The sequence below is a fragment of the Bufo bufo genome, chromosome 5, assembly GCF_905171765.1.
Source record: "Bufo bufo chromosome 5, aBufBuf1.1, whole genome shotgun sequence".
NCBI classification, from domain to species: Eukaryota; Metazoa; Chordata; class Amphibia; order Anura; family Bufonidae; genus Bufo; species Bufo bufo.
The window spans coordinates 78,823,722-78,843,655 of record NC_053393.1 but is presented as its reverse complement, the minus strand read 5'-3'; the positions used below and the strand labels follow the sequence as shown (position 1 = coordinate 78,843,655).

The 19,934-nt window shown below is 43.2% G+C and overlaps 1 protein-coding gene across 5 annotated transcripts in view; it reads left to right on the top strand.

The window, feature by feature from the left end:
- The window catches only part of VPS13B (vacuolar protein sorting 13 homolog B), a 1,020,896-nt gene that overhangs the window by 203,180 nt on the left and 797,782 nt on the right, over positions 1–19,934 (top strand). For all 5 annotated transcript variants that reach the window (XM_040432419.1, XM_040432415.1, XM_040432418.1 and 2 more), the window contains exon 17: positions 19,315–19,493. In XM_040432419.1, the coding sequence (XP_040288353.1) occupies positions 19,315–19,493 (179 nt within the window). The remainder of the gene's footprint in view (positions 1–19,314; positions 19,494–19,934) is intronic.

Genomic DNA, 19,934 nt, shown 5'->3' with positions numbered 1-19,934 from the left:
CCCTCCATCACGTGTTCACTTTGCTTTTCTTTAAACCTCATTTCACGCAGAAGTTTCCTCTTGAGCCATAGTTTTATATTCACACATCGTCGTTCGTACTCGGTTACATAGTGCACTGGGAGTTCAAGAAGGAAGTTGTAAAGCAGACATTTGCAGGGCCGTCTTTTTTTTATTTAAATGAAAGAGAAAATCATTATAAATGGGTGTGGGCTGCATACATGTTTGGGTCTCCTGTAACCTTCTGTATATTAGATGGAAGAATTCAACTGTCCAGCTGTTTAGGAACTATAAGCTTATCCTGCAAGCCTTCAATTTCCGGACAGCTGGAAAGCCACAGGTTATCTGTAAGTGCTACGTGTCAGTCGTATTAACACTTGTACGTATGTGTATGTGTGTACTGCAATTACCACCAACCGAGACGCTACCTTACAGAAGAGTGCAACATAAAACCTAACCCCTAGTGTAAAAATGAAGGGAACACATCTCCGGAAGTATTTTGGCTTTCCATAAGCATACTAAAGTACTTGGTGTACCTACATATCACATCATTGGGGGAGATTTATCTACCTTATATGCCAGTTTTCTGGTGTAAAAATAATTGAAAACCCTGGGTATGACACTTTTTAAAAGCCATTGGGACCAAATTTAGTTGCAATTAGCATTTTTACGCTGCTCTCACCATTTTCCAAAAAGGGTTGGTGGCAAGGGCATGGGCACGGCCACCGTCCCCGAACATTTGTAAGCATTTATGCCAGTTTTCTGATGTAAATGATGACTGAAATGTGCACCACAACACGGGCTGCCGGAGGATGCGTATTCCTCATCATAAATGAAATGCATCCTCTGGTGGTGCAGGGTTATCAAGATCCACGTACCACATGTCAGTCTTCATAAATCTCCCCCATAATGTCTTTCATGGTTACCTTACTCATTGATAGCTACAGTAGAATAAGAGGGCTCACCACTTGGGAGATGTGGAAAGCGGCCTGCATTCTCTGTAAGGACCCTAAACACCGTTCTGTGGATCCCTCCTCTACAGTATATAGAACCCCAGTAATGAAAGCTTTATGACCTATCGGAAGTCTCTGTAGTTGGAGGTACAGTTCTTGGATTAGTTCTTGGAGGTCTTGAAGATTGTGTCGTCACATACTTCGCTGATGTCTTTGGTGGAGATGCCTCCTGCGTTGCGTGAAAAGCAACATCTGGCATTTTCCCTCTGCATTCTCACTTAAAATATGGAAACCAATGCATACATTTGGAAAAAAAGAGAAAAAAAAAACTAAAAATATGTTCCAGAAAGCACGTTCCTCCTATCAAGCTCTTCTTATGTGGTCTGTGGCGTCTTGAATAACACATGAGAATTGCTTGAAGATCATATGTATTAGTGGTTTGTTCTCTAGCTGCGGTCTTCATCATAATGACAGCAGAGACTTGTTGTGTTTTTGGTCTCATTTCTTTTTCACATGTGGCTTGTTTGTAGGACTGCGTTAAGAAGAATTGATAATAATTACTGCCTAATGGCATACGTTCAAAGGGAAGGACTTGCTTTTGACTGTATCAATTAATGCATTAATAACATCTGCAGCATTCATAATTATTCTATCATTATTATTATTGCTTTAAAGGGGTTGTGCCAAGTTTTTAAGTTATCCCCTATGGGATATCTAGTTGATTGTTGGGAGGCCGACCGCTGCGATCTCCACTGATTACAAGGTCCAGTTGCCCCAATCTGATAGAGCGGCAGGACGTATATATGCACTGCCGCTTCATTCATACTCTATGGCAGCGTCGGAGATAGCAGAGTACAGCGCTCAGATATAGAGAAGGAATGAAGTGGCAGTGACCATGTACGTCCTGCCGCTCTACCAGATCGGGGCAACTGGACCTTGTGATCAGTGGACATCCCAGCAATCAACTAGTTATGCACGACCTGCCGCTCCATATGAACGGGACTCCCATTCTTTTGTGGGTCCAAGTGGTCGGACCCCCAATGCTCAGCTAGTTATCCCCTATCCTATGGATAAGGGGATAACTTAAAAACTTGGCATAACCCTTTTAAAGTAGAGAGTAACTTATGGAGGAACTTGATTGGCACATTATTTTGAGGGAACATGGTCTAAAGGTGACCATACACCTTCCATAGCTGTCAGCTGTCCTTTCTGACCTCCCATGAACACTTGGTTTGGATGAGCATGCATGTGTCCTCAATGGAAGATGGAGAATAAGCCGCTGCCAGATACTTCTGGTGGCGGCTTATCTCCCTTGAGAACAAAGGATTAGGCCCTTTTTTCCCAACATGTGCTAACCGAACATCTGTGGAAAATCAAATACACAGTAGATGGTTGACGGGCTCTGTCAAATTCAGCCACAAAGTCAATACTTGAATGTAAAAATATGCCGTGTGTGGTACTGATAACACATCCGGATTCTGTCCAGCTCCTACACATGGCAAATATTGAGCATTTATTGTGCCTTTAGATGTGCACTGGGTTGGAGCATATGTTAGTCCCATGCATCTTCTCACATACAACCTATATATTTTGGTACAGCTGGCATGATTACGTCACAACAGTGCAACTACCAAATGTTAAAAAGGTCACAGTATTTACAGACATTGCACAGTGTGGTACCTTTCATATATGCTGTATTTCTCATAACGTTGTACCATTCTGTGGGTGAAGATGTGCTCATTTACATGCTCTGGCATGTGTTGTTTTACAATTAACTAAATAATAGAGAAGATGTAGCTAAAGGGGATGCCCCTCTGGACATTTATTACTTATCGATAGTATATGCCATAAATGTCCGATAGGTGCAGGTCCAACCGCCGGTACCTGCTACTGTCTACAGAACGGGACCTCACCGCCAGGGGCGGACTGAGAACCTAAAATGGCCCTGAAAAAAATAAAGTTAAAATAAAAGTGGCCCAATTTTGTAGGCAGGTCCAAATTAACAGAAGGTGGGGCAACACAAGTAGTCAGGGTCAACAATACCAAAGTGCTAAATACCATCCCAGCAGAACCAAATAACACAGTGTAGCACAATATATTACCCCAAAAACTGGCCTTTTGTGGTGGACATTAATAGCTACCATCTTTGGTTTGGTCCTCCTCCTCCAGTTGGAGCAGGGGACTTAGGAGTTGCGGTGCGGGCCACAGCAGATGAATTCAGGAGGGCCCATGCAGGCCGGGTACATGAGTACCTGATTCTCACAGCGTTAATTACTGTTGAGAGCTCTTTATGAACCTGGTCAGCGGCAGAGAAGAGGACTTGGGTGGCCCCCTCGGGCATCGGCCCACCGGGAAATTTCCCTGTACGCTCTGTGGCCAATCCGCCCCTGCTCAGCGTTAATGGAGAGCAAACCACACATAAGCGGCTAACCCTCCTTTCACCGATATGGCACATCTGTAAATAGTCTAGCGCTAGCTCGGCTATATTTGGAGGTCCTATAGCAGTGAGTGAAGGGGTGGCTGCCATGCGTGACTTGTTCTTCATTCAATGCTATGGGACATTCGAAAATATCCAAGACCTGTTTTTGATATAGGAGTGGGTCCCAGAAGTGAAGAGGTTGGACCCTGACTTATTGGACATTTATGGCATATTTAGTCAATATGCTATTAATGTCCAGATGGTTATTTTGCTTTAAGTTTTTTTTATTTTTCTTCAATTACTTCTTTACAGCTTTACGTATTAAAGTATCACCAAGAAATGGAAGCCAGTACTATATGGTGTGCCACCAATTGTCCCAGATTCTTGGAATGAATAATCTTTGTTACTTTCCAGTATATCACAGCATTGTTTTGTTATTGTAACTTATTTATTCACTGGATTTTTTTGTACATTTTGAATAGCAATAACATAACAGCGTCACAGAGCGTAGGAATGTCCTTTCTACTGCAGGTGATGGCAGATGAAGGATGGAACTGAGAATGGGCTTGCATCTCAGTAAGCAGGACAGAGAAATTAGAAAAAGAGCGAACAGCAGGTGGCGCTGTCCAGATAAATTTCAGTGCTTATCTCAGTGACTATGCAAAATTTTTAATGACATGCAATTACAAAGGTATTCACATCCGTGTGCTGGTTTGAAAAATTTAGAATGTTTTTCCACCATTAAGATGCTGTTTGGGTACAGATGAGCCATAGGGGATCATTTATCAAACAGAACAGAAATTAGGCGTATTTCTGGTGCAGATTGCGGTGTTCTGCCAAATCTCTATACCTTGCGAAAAGTCTATACCGTAAATCATCAGTTGCAGTTCAGCTCTACTATGTGGTGAGCTCGGTATCCAGCACTCAGCTCTGCGGTAAGGATGAATTGCAACTGATGATTTGTAGGCGCCTGCGCACTCAGGGGTAGGGAGATCTGCTGAAACATTTTGCGCTGCAAAATCCCTATACCCCTAAGTGCGCACGCGCGGTGTATGAAGTACTTCTATCGCGGCGCTGCAATAATTCTTTGCTAAGCCGGTGGATGTGCGCTTGCGCAGCGCCGCGCACACCATCCTCCAGCTGATTCCTTGGCGACTCGTCACTTCCGGTGCGGCCGCGTCACTTCCGGTATAGACTTTTCGCAAAGGAATAGAGATTTGGCAGAACAGCGGCGCAAAGGTCCTTTGCATGGCAGTCTAAAACTTCTCCCCGCTCCCGCCAGGTCTAAAAAAGTGTGCGTGGTGTGGGCAGGGAAGGGGGTGGGCCGGCAGACCCGTCTCATTCATTATTTTCTACGCCCGTTTTAGGCGTAGAAAATGGTCTAAATGTAAGACCGCAAGGAAGCCGTCTTACATTTAGAAGTGGCAGTGGATCTGCCGAAGTTATGTAGACCGGCGCCTCTTCAAAACTACGACGGATCCATCGCCAGATATAGGTGTTATTAAGACAGGCGTCTAAAATGCTGGTCTTAATAAATGTGCCCCATAGTCCCTATATCTTTTCAATTTTCCTTTGACATCCATTTCTCATTTATACCTTTGCATTGATTTGCCATTCAGAAATCTAAGACTTTGGTGACGCCGAGGAGCTGTGATGGCTGCCATTTCCTGTGCTTACATTTCCGCACCAAGCAAAAGTATTTTTTTTTAAAACCTTGGAAGACCAGCTGAGGGTTTCACATTTACCAGGAGTTCCTCAGTCCGCACACTTCACTCTGCTATCCTTCTTTCTTTAACTGTTCTGGAGATGGTCCAACTTGTACTTTTAATGAGAATCCTGTTCAGCTTGTTACATTCCCATTTATTTCTCCCCATAGAACATGCCTCTAATTGATTCTTCTGGAGCCGGTATGTTGCGTCGGTGTGCAGTTGTGTGCACTGTAAGGCTACGTGTCCATTTCATGATCTGTTTTTCACTTTGACAAAGAGAGACGAGGACCTTGTGTCGTGAGAATGAAGCACTGGACTAGTGCAGCATTTCAAGAATTGTTCTGGTTTGGCAGTCAAGACCTAGTTGTAATAACCTTTGCGTATAAACTGGTCTCTACGTGGCATTTTTTTTTTGCTAGAATATTTTTTCTGTGATTACAATTTTAAATGCAATAAAGTAGCTTATGTTCATAGAAACAAATACGGTATATACGAACCAGCAAATGTAATAAAATAGTGAATGTGGAAGGCCACCAACAAGCTGACGGTATGAAAGTATCCAAAGAGTACTTTATTTATTTTCTCATATCTTTTCTATACACTTTTATATTTGGTTGGCAAATCGTTTTACCAGCAAGTATTCTTGTATAAACGGGTTTAATAAAGTCATTTTAAGATGCACTTAAATATATTTTGGGCCTTGTGTACATGGCTTAAAATCACCTCCCAGTTGGATTGAGCTATAATATGATCCTCATAGAAGTGTGTGGGCTGTACCGTATCCCCGTATGCCTCCAATTTCATATATTTTTTTATTTTTATGAATCTAACAGAAAATAAAATAAGGCATGCTCCATTGGAAGCCTTATGCATAAAACTATTCTATCCTCGAAGAATTGCTTCGGGGGTTTAAAGAGGGCCTGTCACCAATCCAAAAAAAGGGAGATATTTACGGTATGTATTCTAGTTGGCCTTGCTTCCACTTTCACTGATGAGTATGTACCCCCTTTGTGCATTAATGTCACCCTAAAATTTTTGGCACCACACATGCCAATCTGAAGAGGCTGGTCATTTCTCTTCTTTGCTAAGAGAGGGTTTCTCCCCGCTGTTACAATTGCCATCGCACAGCTTCCTAATGCAGCAGGATTTTGTGAGAACTGGGACTTCTTGCGAGGCCACACTGTACTATAGCTACTGACGGGGCAGCATCTCACTCAGAATGGAGTGAAACATTGCCGAGAGGGCTTTTCTCTGCAGCAGTGACGTCTCGCTCCGGTCTGAACGAGATGCTGTCCCTTCGGAAGCTGTGGTACAGCAAGGAGTTGCGAGATCACGCTGTATCAGGAGGCTGATCATCACAATGATGGCAAAGAAGAGAAGTGACAAGCCAAATCTAGTCACTTCAGATTGGCAAGTGTGGTGCTAGAAATCTCGGGGGACATTATTGCAGAACAGGGGGACACATATTCATAAGTTAAAGTATGCCATGCTCGGGTAAGCATAGCCAACTAGAATATGTAAAAATCTCCCTTTTTTTTTTTTAGATTGGCGATAGGCCCTCTTTAAATTTTCTGTACTTAGAGCACTCAATGGCACACGAAATGGCAGCACATGAAGGCTTTATCGGGCCATACCAGCTTTCAGGTCCTTATACCGGGGTGATGATGATCTGCCGAATGGCCGTTTGTTCCTGATGATTGCCCAGTCAGTTGATAAAACGGACTGTTGTCTTTGATCATATCATTTATGTTCGCGTTAGTACTGGATGTGCTGCCGACAACTATAATGTATCCTTATCCGTATGACGGGGGGGAATAAATGATCGCACAAACAATCATTTGTTAAAACCCCTCCTGATATTTGTGACATAAAAATGACCGTAAATGAGTGCTGATCGACATGTACTCTAGCAGCAACTGAATGAACATGTTGCTTACACAGAGCTGCAGAAAATAAATGTGCTGTAAGTTGAGAATTTCTGGAGAAGTAAAATAATAAAAACTGAACAGTGACAGATAATTACTTGAAAATACCATCTGTGTGGTGACTGTAGTCAAGTAATGGTCAATAGTAACAGTAGTCATGAATTTTCATATAGAACAAATTCTCCATTTCATTTGCTCCAAGGTACAGAAAAGTGTTGAAATATGGATGCAGCGGGATCTAGGTTTCTGGTGACCTAATGTTGGGGTGTCATGCCTAATTGAAAGGGGGGAAATTACAATTAGTGTTGCTCTGTTAGGCCCCTTTCACACGGGCGAGATTTCCACGCGGGTGCAATGCGTGAGGTGAACGCATTGCACCCGCACTGAATACCGACACATTCATTTCTATGGGGCTGTGCACATGAGCGGTGATTTTCACGCATCACTTGTGCATTGCGTGAAAATCGCAGCATGCTCCTCTTTGTGCGTTTTTACACGTAACGCAGGCCCCATAGAAATGAATGAGGTTGCGTGAAAATCGCAAGCAAGTGCGAATGCGGTGCAATTTTCACGCACGGTTGCTAGGTGACGATCGGGTTCGGGACCCGATCATTATTATTTTCCCTTATAACATGGTTATAAGGGAAAATAATAGCATTCTGAATACACAATGCATAGTACAATAGGGCTGTAAGAATTTTTACAATTACAGTTTGATGGTTCTCATAATTTACTAAGTTCTTTGTTTAGTCCTTTTGGAAGTTACTGTAGATATAAATCGATACATATAGATATAACTTCTTACTTTGGATGCACCACTTCCATTCAGTCATTCCACATCATATGCCCAATCTATTAAAGCACAGAAATAACCTTGCAGGACGGCGTGTTCCTATGTAGGCGTGCGCTGCACGGCCTGGGCTCCATTTGAAAGAGTTCTCATACATAGTATGTGAAATTATTCAGAAGACTGAAAGTACCACCCTGCATAGTCCTCTTTCCTGGCACTGAGTGTTAGCAAACCATGGGAAAAAGGGAAAAAGGTCTCAGGAAAGTGCTAAAGGACATTACCCAGTGGAACGGTTTATATGTATAGATTATTACTCTGTGGGGTCACAATGAGGCACGTTTACATAAGTCACCAATGATTTCATCTTAAGGACATCTGCGGTTTTGTACAGTTTACCGTCGGTATTTAAGTTATTATTGGAATCTTTCAAAAATTTGATACGAACATCCAAAAGACTTTATTATAAAATAGACTAGGAATAATCGCTTTATACATACCCTTTATATTTTATATTCCTGGTATAACCTACACCTTTGCTCCATGCATGTGCATAAAATAATTAATACTTTATACTTGATACTTCTGAAGTTGATTACCTCGTTGTGTGACCACCATATCATTAAAGGGGTTGTCTCACTTCAGTAAATGAAATTTATTTTGTAGAGAAAGTTAATACAAGGCACTTACTAATGTGTTGTGATTGTCCATATTGCCTCCTTTGCTGGCTTGATTCATTGTACCATCACATTATACACGGCTAACATCCAGAGGTTAAAGGGGTTATCCAGTATCTAAAACAGCACCCACATGTGCGGGCTCCTCCGTGGGAATATACTTACCCCGCTCCTGGTCCCCGCACCGCCACTGCTGCTTTTCCCTGTACACGGATGAAAACTTCCGGTGTCATGGGAGAGCAGCCAATGGCAGGCGGGAATGGGGACGAGCCTCCCTAACGTCATCTGCAGTGCTAGGGAGGCTCGTCCCTGTCCCCGTCTGCCATTGGCTGCTTCCCCCCCCCCCCCCCGACACCGGATGTTTTCATCCGTATACAGGGAGAAGCAGCAGCGGTACGGGGACCAGGAGCAGCGCAGGGTAAGTATAATCCCACGGGGGGGGGGGGGGCCTGTTTTAGATACTGGTTAACCCCTTTAAGACCACTGCTGCAGCGGACTGGGAAGGGTGCTACTTTTTTCTATAGGGCACAAGCATGACCACCACTGCAGGATGGTTGTGGCCGTTGGATATGAGCAGTGTATAATGTGATGGAAAAATGAATCCAGTCAGCAAAGGAGGCAATATGGACAATAACAATACATTAGTAAGTGCCTTGTATTTATCTACATAATAAATTTCACTTGCTGAATTGAGACAACCCCTTTAAGTATAACTACAGTTGCAATAATCATTAACTTTACAATTTACATAAATGCAGCAAACTTGAAGGTGTTCTCTGATTCCATAATTCCATTTTTTTTATTCTGCCCAGAGTATCCCATATTTTTGCCGTTTATACCTTTTCATGTCGGCACTTTCCTCCACCTGTTCTCAGTATCACTCCATCCTAGCAGGATGTTTACGTGGCCGCTTTGATTGACAGGACCAGGCATTGGCAAAGCAGTAAGGGGGGCTGGCCACAGAAATGAGTGGATCTTGGGTGCAACAAGAGCAACGGTGACGCTTTTATTGTGGTTAGCACTGGTGCCTTGCAGCATTGGGGTCCTAGGTTCGAATCCGACCAAGGACAACATCTGCATGGAGTTTGTATGTTCTCCCTGTGTTTGTGTGGGTTTCCTCCAGGTTCTCCGGTTTCCTCCCACACCCTAAAGACATACTGATAGGGCCCTTAGATTGTGAGCTCCATTGGGGACAGTTGGATGCTAATGTCTAGTAGCGCGATATAAGTGTGCAATTTATTTATTTATTTTATGCAAATACCTAATTTGCATATTATGTAACATAGCTCAGGAACAGCGCCTCGGATCAACAAAAGAAAAACAGCGTTTTAATCTTGTGAAGTACAGCGATGTGTGCAGACATTTAGATAGGGAAGCCACTGGTGACAAATTCCTTTTAAAGGGGTATTCCAATCTGAGGCAATCGGGGATATGCCCCCATTGGTTGATAGGTGCTGGTCCCACCTCTGGGACCCGCCCCTACACCATGAACGGAGCGGGGAAGGTGGTGGCTGGAGGACCCCTGGTTTCCCTGGGTCCTGCCACCACCAAGCGTTCTCAGTGTAAGTGCAGGTCCCAGAGGTGGGACCCGCACCTATCAGACTATGGGGGCATATCCTAGCAATATGCCCCCACTGTCTGAGATGGGAAAACCCCTTTCCTGGTCATAGCCTTTGTTTATTTGAGTACCCCTTTAATTAGGGCTACACTATAATATAGCTGTCCTATACTAGTAACCTTGTGATTTCCGACAACCAAGCTGTTCAGATGCCTGTGAGGGCTCGGTGGCCCAATAATCAGCTCCCTGTGGGTGTAGGTGCCTGGAGAGTTGTATTCTTTTACTGTAGAGAATTAATTCATTAAGTAATACTCGTTGGAATGAACAGGTGTGTTCCACTGGTGGCTTAATTACTTTTTCTCAGAGTAATATTTACATGTACGTCCTGAAATGAAGCCGGCCCCGTCTATTCTGTTTTCTTTTATCTGTAGTCGTTCCCAATTAATGAAACATTTATTGGAGGCATTTGCTGCGCACATGATCCGACTTCTAATGTAGTGCCTGGCTTTCCTTCTCCTTTACAATAACACTGGAAAAAGAAAACAGAAGTCCTCGCTGCTTTATTTCCTTGGAGGTTATTGAAATCCGCTATAAGAAAATATTTGATTTTGGATTTCACATATCTTTACAGTTTTTAATTAACTACATATGCTTTATTGCACTTCAGGGATATATATTTTTGTTTACAAGGCTTTTAGATTAGAACGTGTTTTGCACCTTAAGTTACCTTTCATTTGTATGCTGTAATTTTACAGCGATCTTGCTTGGTTTGTGTATGGTACTAACAAATAATCAAAGAACCTGTGGTTACAGTATTTTCTCTTTATCTACTCCTAGCAGATGTGTATAAAACTAGTGTAAAGGAGATTTTAGGTTCATTGATTAGAGAAATAGTGGGTTTGTTCTTTACTTCCATTGAAGCAGTCGAATTCAGGATGTATACTTCGTTCCTGTATTCCCTGTATAGAGAGTGCGGCAGCGAGTGTGGTGCTATCCTGCTAGGCCTTTAGAAGCCTACTCAGTCATTTATTATATTCTTTGAGATGACTCTTCTCATTTTGTCTCAGCCTACACAGCAAAGCTGAAAAGTGAGCATAACATTTGAGCTCATTGTGTGTGTTCTGGTGAACAGTGTAAAACAGACCACGTTTCATGAGTTTTTAATTAACTATTCACAATTCTTTATGGTATTTCAGAAAATCACTTTTGGGTGTATTTCCTCACTGAAATGTATTATAATTAGAGATGAGCGAACTTCTGTTTTAAGTTCGGCGTCTAAAGTTCGGCTTCCGGTTAGCGGAGGATCCCGATATGGATTCCGAATTCCGTTGTGGTCCGTGGTAGCGGAATCAATAATGGCCATTATTGATTCCGCTACCACGGACCACAACGGAATTCGGAATCCATATCGGGATCCTCCGCTAACCGGAAGCCGAACTTTAGACGCCGAACTTAAAACAGAAGTTCGCTCATCTCTAATTATAATCCTATCTCTACAGCATTAAAGGGGTTATCCAAATCTAACTAATTCTCCCCCATATGGCGTGCCCCTTACACTGATTCTACTTACCTGGCTCCCTGCGCCGCTCCTGGACCCAGCACTGCCGCTGCTCCTCCCCGTGCGTGGATTAAAACATCCGGTGTCGGAGGGAGCAGCCAATGGCAGGTGGTGACTAGGCCGAGCCTCCTCAGATGAACCCTGAAACAGAAGATTCATACTATCCCTCTTCCTGCTACTCCCACTGTCTCCATCTTCCAGGTCCTGTGCTGATTACATCTGACTGTCTGTGGGCATAGTCACATGGATTTCTGCATCCAATGAGTGGCTTCAGCAGTACATGTGCAGTAGATGTGACTGCCCACAGCCAGCCAGATGTAAAGAGCGCAGGGACCGTAAAATGGAGACAGTGGGGGCAGTGCAGAGTGCCAAAGGGGAAGCATGTAAGTATAACTTTTCTGTTTCAGGGCTGTGCTGCGGGCACTTGTTAAAAATATAATTTTGACTGGAAAATCCCTTTAAAGGGGCTGTGTCACTTCAGCATATGGCTGGCTGGCTGGCTGGATTCATTTTTCCATCACATTATACACTGCTTGTTTCCATGTTTACGACCATCCTGTAATCCAGCAGCAGTGGTCGTGTTTGCACACTGCAGGAAAAAGAACCAGCCCATGTGCTTTCCAACAGTCCCGGCCACCAGTGAGGTCGGCGCTATTTCATATAGTGTACAAGCACGGCCACCACTGCTGGATTGCAGGGTGGTCGTAACCATGTAAACAAGCAGTGTATAATGTAATGGAAAATGAATCCAGCCAGCAAAGGAGGCAATATGGACAATCACAATACATTAGTAAGTGCTTTGTAATCTCCTTGTCTACATGATAAATGCCATTTGCTGAAGGGACACAACCCCTTTAAGCTCTATTACAGTGCCCGATATTAGGGCCAATTACTGGGAACAAGTGTTCATAGGGACGCACATTCCTAATAACTGACCTGTATAATTGTGCCGCTGATCAGCCGATAAACGAGCAGTCACTCATTTGTCAACTGATTTTCATATTTTATCCGGATGAAAATCTCCCTGTGTAATCAGGAATGTGCTGCCGATAATCAATAGAACTGAATGAGGGAGGAACGACCGCGGTAGTGATCATTCCTCACCATTCACTTTGCATCCGCCCGTGTAATAGGCCAATGCAAATGAGCGCTGATTGACTTCTTTTCTTTGTGGCTCCTTGAAATAGTGCAATGTGACAATGCGGTCCTCAGACCAAAAAAAAAACTGTGTTCTTCAAACATACAACCCATTAAAGGGGTTGTACAGGATTAGAAAAACATGACTGCCTTCTGCCAAAAAAAGCACCGCACTTGCTCGCGGTTGTGTCTGGTTTTGTAGCTCAGCTCCATTGTAGTGAATGAAGCTGAGCTGTTGTACCGCACAACCGGTGGGCAGGTAAGGTAGAGGACATTCGCTTTTAGGTCTCATGCACACGAACTGTCGGTGTTTGTTCCAATTTTTTTTCTTCAGCCCGTATGCAGAACCATTCACTTCAATGGGGCTGCAAAAAAACTGGAAATTACTCCTTGTGCTTTCCGTGTCTGCGTGTCTGTTCTGCAAAAGAAAAAAAATACATGTCCACATTATGGACAAGGTTAGGTCTGTTCGACAGTATTCGGGGCCAGCTTTTGAAACGCGGAATACGGCTGGTATCCGTGTTTTTCGGATCCGCAATCTGCAGACTGCAAAACACCAACGGTCATGTACCTGATCCCTAATCCTCATGCACACGACCATATTGTTCTTCTGAATTTTTTGTTCATTGGACCCATTCATTTAAAAAACAAGGGAGCACGTCATATTCTTGTCCATTTTGCAGACAGGAATTGGCATTTTGACAGCAAATCCCTTGGAAATTTCAGGATGCACACGGCCGGTATCTGTATTTTGCGGATCGCAAAATACATACTTAGATGTGCTTGTGGTTCTCACAAACGATGTCCATTTTGCTGCAGGGCAATGGTGAAAGGGCTGTTTTTTTACTCCAAATGGGACAGATTTGAAGATGGCTTGTGTACAATTCCGCATTGTGCGTCCATTGTTTTCCTGACATCTGGAGACTGACTGTTGTATTGTAGTAAGTTAGTGATGTCTTTGGTGTATAGCTTAGTATCAAGTCTACAGATGTTTGTCTCTCAGAGGACGAAACCGAGTCCTTTACACAAATTTCTGCCAAGAACGAATTGTAAAGCAAACTCCTTAGCATCATTGTAAGTGACGGGAAAGGGACCTGCGCCAGCAGGTCACCAGCTTCCTTGACCTTACTTCCTACCGAATGGCTGAGAAACTCAGATGTGGAATAATAGGAGATGAAGCCGTGCTTGGGACTCACCGAGCCTCTACAGCAGGGAGCAGCAACCTTTGCCTCTCCAGCTGCTGTGAAACTACAACTCCCAGCATGCAAATATGCTTGGCTGTAATGCCAATTTGCATAGAAGTGAATGGAGCACTCTGGGAGTTGTAGTTTCAATACACCTGGGATGCTGGAGGTTACTGATCCCTGCTCTGCAGAATGCCCTTTTAAAGAGGCTATCCCATGAGTAATGTGAAAAATGAGAATCAGACATCATATAGTACATGACCATCTAGAACCAGCCCTGCACCTCACATGGACTCAGAGATCTCCCCTATCATTGCTCTGCTAGATTTATTGCAGATTGTAAGCCCTTGTGGGCAGGGCCCTCTCTTCTTCTGTATCAGTTTGTAACTCATCTTGTTCATGTTTATTGTAATTATCTGCATTATGTATGTGCTCCGCTTATCATATGTACAGCAGCGCTATGGAATAAATGGTGCTTTAATAATAATAATAATAATAATAATAATAATTTATTTCAAGGTGGAAGCTTAAGGGTTGTGGCAATGTGAACATTGATGTGTGCAGTAAAGTCCTGGGGAAGCATGATAAAAGGGGTGTTGTTTACACCGGGAGCGTGTCACAAAGGTGCCCGGCCTTGGTGGAATAAAGGCCTCTAGATAGGTGGCCACTAAGTTAGCTGGTGGACACCAATATAGTTAGAATAGCTGTTTACAGCTAGTCCGGGGCGGGCTTTTACTGGGAACAGGCAATTTGCTGGGTGGGTGCCTGTTCCCCATGCTCCAGTCCGGGACTTAGGGCATGCTCACGTCCAGGGATTCCATTTAATCTGGTTGCTGGAATTGGGTGTGTCTCACTCTGGAGAGAGTGCAGACAGAGGCCTGGTGAGGCTCTGTCAGTGTGGTCTCAGCTAGGCAAGGCTGAGGGGCCACGAGGCTATGCAATAGCCTGGACTTTGGGGGTCTCGGCGACACCCGGGAACAAGCATTGAAAGTTCAGAGTCGGGAGGACTGCTAGACCACAACCCCCTCCAAAGGTACTGCATTTGTTACAGCCTGAGGGCTGGTGGACTGTATGTCTGGGGTAAGCTGCAGCTGGTTCCATGTGTGAACGCTATTGTATAGCCGAGTTAGGGATACGATGTTTATTATGTTTAGGTAGAGCCCAGACGGGCAGGCTTTTGTTTTATGCCATGCTGTGTATGAAGAGTGTCAAATAAATCGCACTGTTTGGACCTGAAACCCAGTGGTGATGAAGGTAATTCTGTGAGAATGACCCCCAAATAAGAGACGATCCCTACAGGGTGTATGTCCTTTCTGCTGCAGATATCTCCGTACCATAGTTCAGGAGGCAGTTGAAGGATAGAGCTGAGCATGGTTCATCCACCTCAGCAAGATGGACAGAGCTATAAGGAAAAAAGCTAACAGCAGGTGGCGCCATACAGATACATTCTATTGAATATCTCAGTGACTATACTAAAATGACTATACTATAGTTACATGTAATTACAAAAGTATTCAGATCCAGGTGGTTTGAAATCTGTAGAATATTTTTCATGGGACAACCCCTTTAAAGTAAAGCCGGGTCAGGTTACAGTTGCAAGAAAAAGTATGTGAACCCTTTGGAATGATATGGATTTCTGCACAAATTGGTCATAAAATGTGATCTGAACTTCATCGAAGTCACAAAAATAGACAATCACAGTCTGCCTAAACTAATAACACACAAAGAATTAAATGTTGCCATGTTTTTATTGAACACACCATGTAAACATTCACAGTGCAGGCGGAAAAAGGAAAACTGAATTCCCAAGTTTATCAAGACATTTTGCAGAACTTAAAGAGGACCTTTCACCAGAAGAAAGCATCTAAACTAACTATACAGACGTGTAGAGCGGCGCCCAGGGATCCCCTTGCACTTACTGTTATACCTGGGCGCCGCTCCGTTCTCCGGTTATAGCCTCCGGTATAGTCATAGTTAGGCTCCACCCAGGGGAACCTGCCGGCGTCTCTTTCTCCTATGCTGTAGCGCTGGCCAATCGCAGCGCTCAGCTCATAGCCAGGCTTCCATGATAGCAATCCGGCCAGGCCCTGACGCAGCAAAGCAGCCCCAAACCATGATGCCCCCACCACCATACTTAACAGTTGGGATGAGGTTTTGATGTTGGTGTGCTGTGCCTCTTTTTCTCCACACATAGTGTTGTGTGTTTCTTCCAAACAACTCAACTTTGGTTTCATCTGTCCACAGAATATTTTGCCAGTACTGCTGTGGAACATCCAGGTGCTCTTGTTCAAACTGTAAACATGCATAAATTTTTTTTGGACAGCAGTGGCTTCCTCTGTGGTATCTTCCCATGAAATCCTCCCATTCTTGTTTAGTGTTTTACGTATCGTAGATTCGCTAACAGGGATGTTAGCATATGCAAGAGACTTTTGTAAGTCTTTAGCTGACACTCTAGGATTCTTCTTCACCCCATTGAGCAGTCTGCACTGTGCTCTTGCAGTCATCTTTACAGGACGGCAACTCCTAGGGAGAGTAGCAGCAGTGCTGAACTTTCTCCATTTATAGACAATTTGTCCTTCTGTGGACTGATGAACAGCAAGGCTTTTGAAGATACTTTTATAACCCTTTCCAGCTTTATGGAAGTCAACAATTCTTAATCGTAGGTCTTCTGAGAGCTCTTTTGTGCAAGGCATCATTCACATCAGGCAATGCTTCTTGTGAAAGGCAAACCCAGAACTGGTGTGTGTTTTTTATAGGGCAGGGCAGCTGTAACCAACACCTCCAATCTCATCTCATTGATTGGACTCCAGTTGGTTGACACCTCACTCCAATTAGCTCTTGGAGATGTAATTAGTCTAGGGGTTCACATACTTTTTCCACCTGCACTGTGAATGTTTACATGGTGTATTCAATAAAAACATGGTAACATTTAATTCTTTGTGTGTTATTAGTTTAAGCAGACTCTGATTGTCTATTGTTGTGACTTAGATGAAGATCAGATCACATTTTATGACCAATTTGTGTAGAAATCCATATCATTCCAAAGGGTTCACATACTTTTTCTTGCAACTGTATATAAGGGTTTTTCTTTGTCCCTTGCTCATCAGCTTTTTTGAAATAGAGAACATCAGAAATGATTGTCGCTCTCGTTTTTTACCCAGTATTTGTCAAATTAGCTAGGTTGCCTAAGGCTACATACACACTACCGTATGCATATTGCGGTCCGTATGCCATCCGTTTTTATTTTATTTTTTGCGGATCCATCGTAACAATGCCTAAAACTGACAAGAATAGGACATGTTCTATTTTTTTTTGCGGGGCTACGGAACGGACATACTGATGCGGACAGCACACGGTGTGCTGTCCGCATTTTTTGCGCACCCATTGAATTGAATGGGTCTGCATCCTATCCGCAAAAAAAAACGGAACGGACACTGAAACAAACAGCCTTCGTGTGCATGTAGCCTAGAGGAAAACTCCTCCCAAAACTAGGGACTAGCCTGGATTCAGAAGACCTGTTTACACTGGAGAAACCTTATCATAATTAATTTATTTATGTGCGATTGTTGTAACGATGACAGAGAAGGTCAAGGATAAATGATAAAAGTAATGATTGTTGTTAATCTCAATTGATTGTGCTGCCATAAAAATCATCAGCGGCACAATCGATAAATGTAATGACGGCAGATAGCGTCATTCACACTTCTGCCAAGCAACTGTTACACTCCTCGTCTGGCAGGCCGGCGGTCTGTGGTGCTGATGGAAATATCTTTTATATCTTCAACCCAGATATGGAATGGGAGTGCACTGGGGGATGGGGGATGAGAGTGAAACAGCCTCAGAATTGTAAATAGGGTTTACATTGGGTTTTATGGTATAATATGTAATGTGTCCATAGCGTTATCTAAAGTGCACAACTCTTGGAAACCCCTTAAAGGGAACCTGTCACCGGGATTTTGTGTATAGAGCTGAGGACATGGGTTGCTAGATGGCCGCTAGCACATCCGCAATACCCAGTCCCCATAGCTCTGTGTGCTTTTATTGTGTAAAAAAAAAACACGATTTGATACATATGCAAATTAATCTGAGATGAGTCCTGTCCCTGACGCATCTCACGTATAGGACTCATCTCAGGTTAATTTGCATATGTATCAAATAGTTTTTTTTACACAATAAAAGCACACAGAGCTATGGGGACTGGGTATTGCGGATGTGCTAGCGGCCATCTAGCAACCCATGTCCTCAGCTCTATACACAAAATCCCGGTGACAGGTTCCCTTTAAATTATGTTCAGATCCAGGTTTGTTGCAGCATTTTCTGCAGCTGTTCCATAGTTCTCAAGTGCCGCAGAAACAGGTTCATATATAGTATGATATTCAGTAGGGATGAGCGAATCGACTTCGGATGAAACATCCGCAGTCGATTTGCATAAAACTTCGTTCTAATACTGTACGGAGCAGGAGCTATTGGCTCCGACTAGCCGAAGTTATTGCTTCGCGCAATAACTTCATAAATTAATTTCTACTGTAAAAAAAACATTTCCCGAACTCTGGTTCAGTTCCAAGGTACCACCCAACCCAAGTTCGGGAAATGTTTTTTTCAGTACAAATTATATTAGGAAGTTATTGCGCAAATTCTCGCAATAACTTTGGCTCATCGGAGCCAATACTTTTCAATATTGTACAGAGCTTCTGCTCCTAACAGTATTAGAAGGAATTATTATGCAAATTGACTTTGGATGTTTCATCCGAAGTCGATTCGTTCATCCCTAATATTCAGTGTCAGACATTTCTGCAACAAATCTGCCACGTGTGTACATACTGACAGTGCAACCTGGAGTAGCTATGGTATTAGGATCATATTACAAGTGCATGGTTTATGTTCCCTTTTTAGCTTTTTTTATATGGCGGTTTCATGTGCACTATTCATTAAAAAGGTTGCCCTACAAAAATATTATATATTTCAAACCAGCACCTGGATCTGAATACTTTTGTAATTGGATGTATATTAAAAATTTGTATAGCCACTTGGCTATTTACTGAAATCTATCTGCACAGCGCCACCTGCTGTTTTCCTTTTTTCTAAATTCTTTGTCCAGCTCACTGAGGTTGACATACATGCTCAGTTCTATCCTTAAACTGCCACCAGCTGCTGCAGACAGGACACGTCCCCTGAGCGGCCAGCTTGAAATAAATCTAGCAGAGCAATTGCAGCAATGTAAGGGGAGATCTCTGGACCCATGTGAGATACAGGGCTGGTTCTAAGTTTGGTAGAAAGAGATTGCCATGTACTATGTGATGTCTGATTTTCATTTTTTACATTACTCATGGGATAACCCCTTTAATTGACAGCTCTATGAATAAATCAAGGTCCGCATTTGAATTCACATATATTTTTCTTCCTTCTCCAGGACAAAACGCACTCACGTTCCCTTGAATGAATACATTTTTGAGCTCCCTAACCTGACCATTCAAGCAACTAGAGCTCAAACCCTTCTTCTGCAAGTTATTTGTCAAAGTTGGTCTTATGGCAGCAGCACTTCTGGCTCTTCTGGTCTGAGTGAAGCTTTGCTGACTGAGGTCTTCTCAGGTAAGTCCGCTAGTTCTTATAAAATGGTTCCTTTTTGACACGGGGTAATGCATCTACTGCCGTCTAAAGTAAAATTGTTTTGTTTCTAATTGGCTGTGATGTATTGTAGCTCTCGAAAGGCACAGGACTCTACGTTATAAACAGTAGTGAGGACATGAGTGTGAACAGAGCCTAATGCCGCTACATTCATAATGGAGGAGGTGAGAATAAAGGCAACACCCTAACCCCTCGTATGTTCATGGGAGCATAGGTTTAGATTTTAGATGTTTTTGTCCAGTTGCTGTTCACAACGGACAGCAGCCGAAATGAAAACGGACCCTATGTGAACATGATGTCCGTGATGAGAAAAATGTGTTTTTCCTGCAAGACTTATTCATTCCCATGAATGGTGGGAAAAACAGACCAAACTTGTACGCCACCTATGTGCAGTCTGTTTTAAAA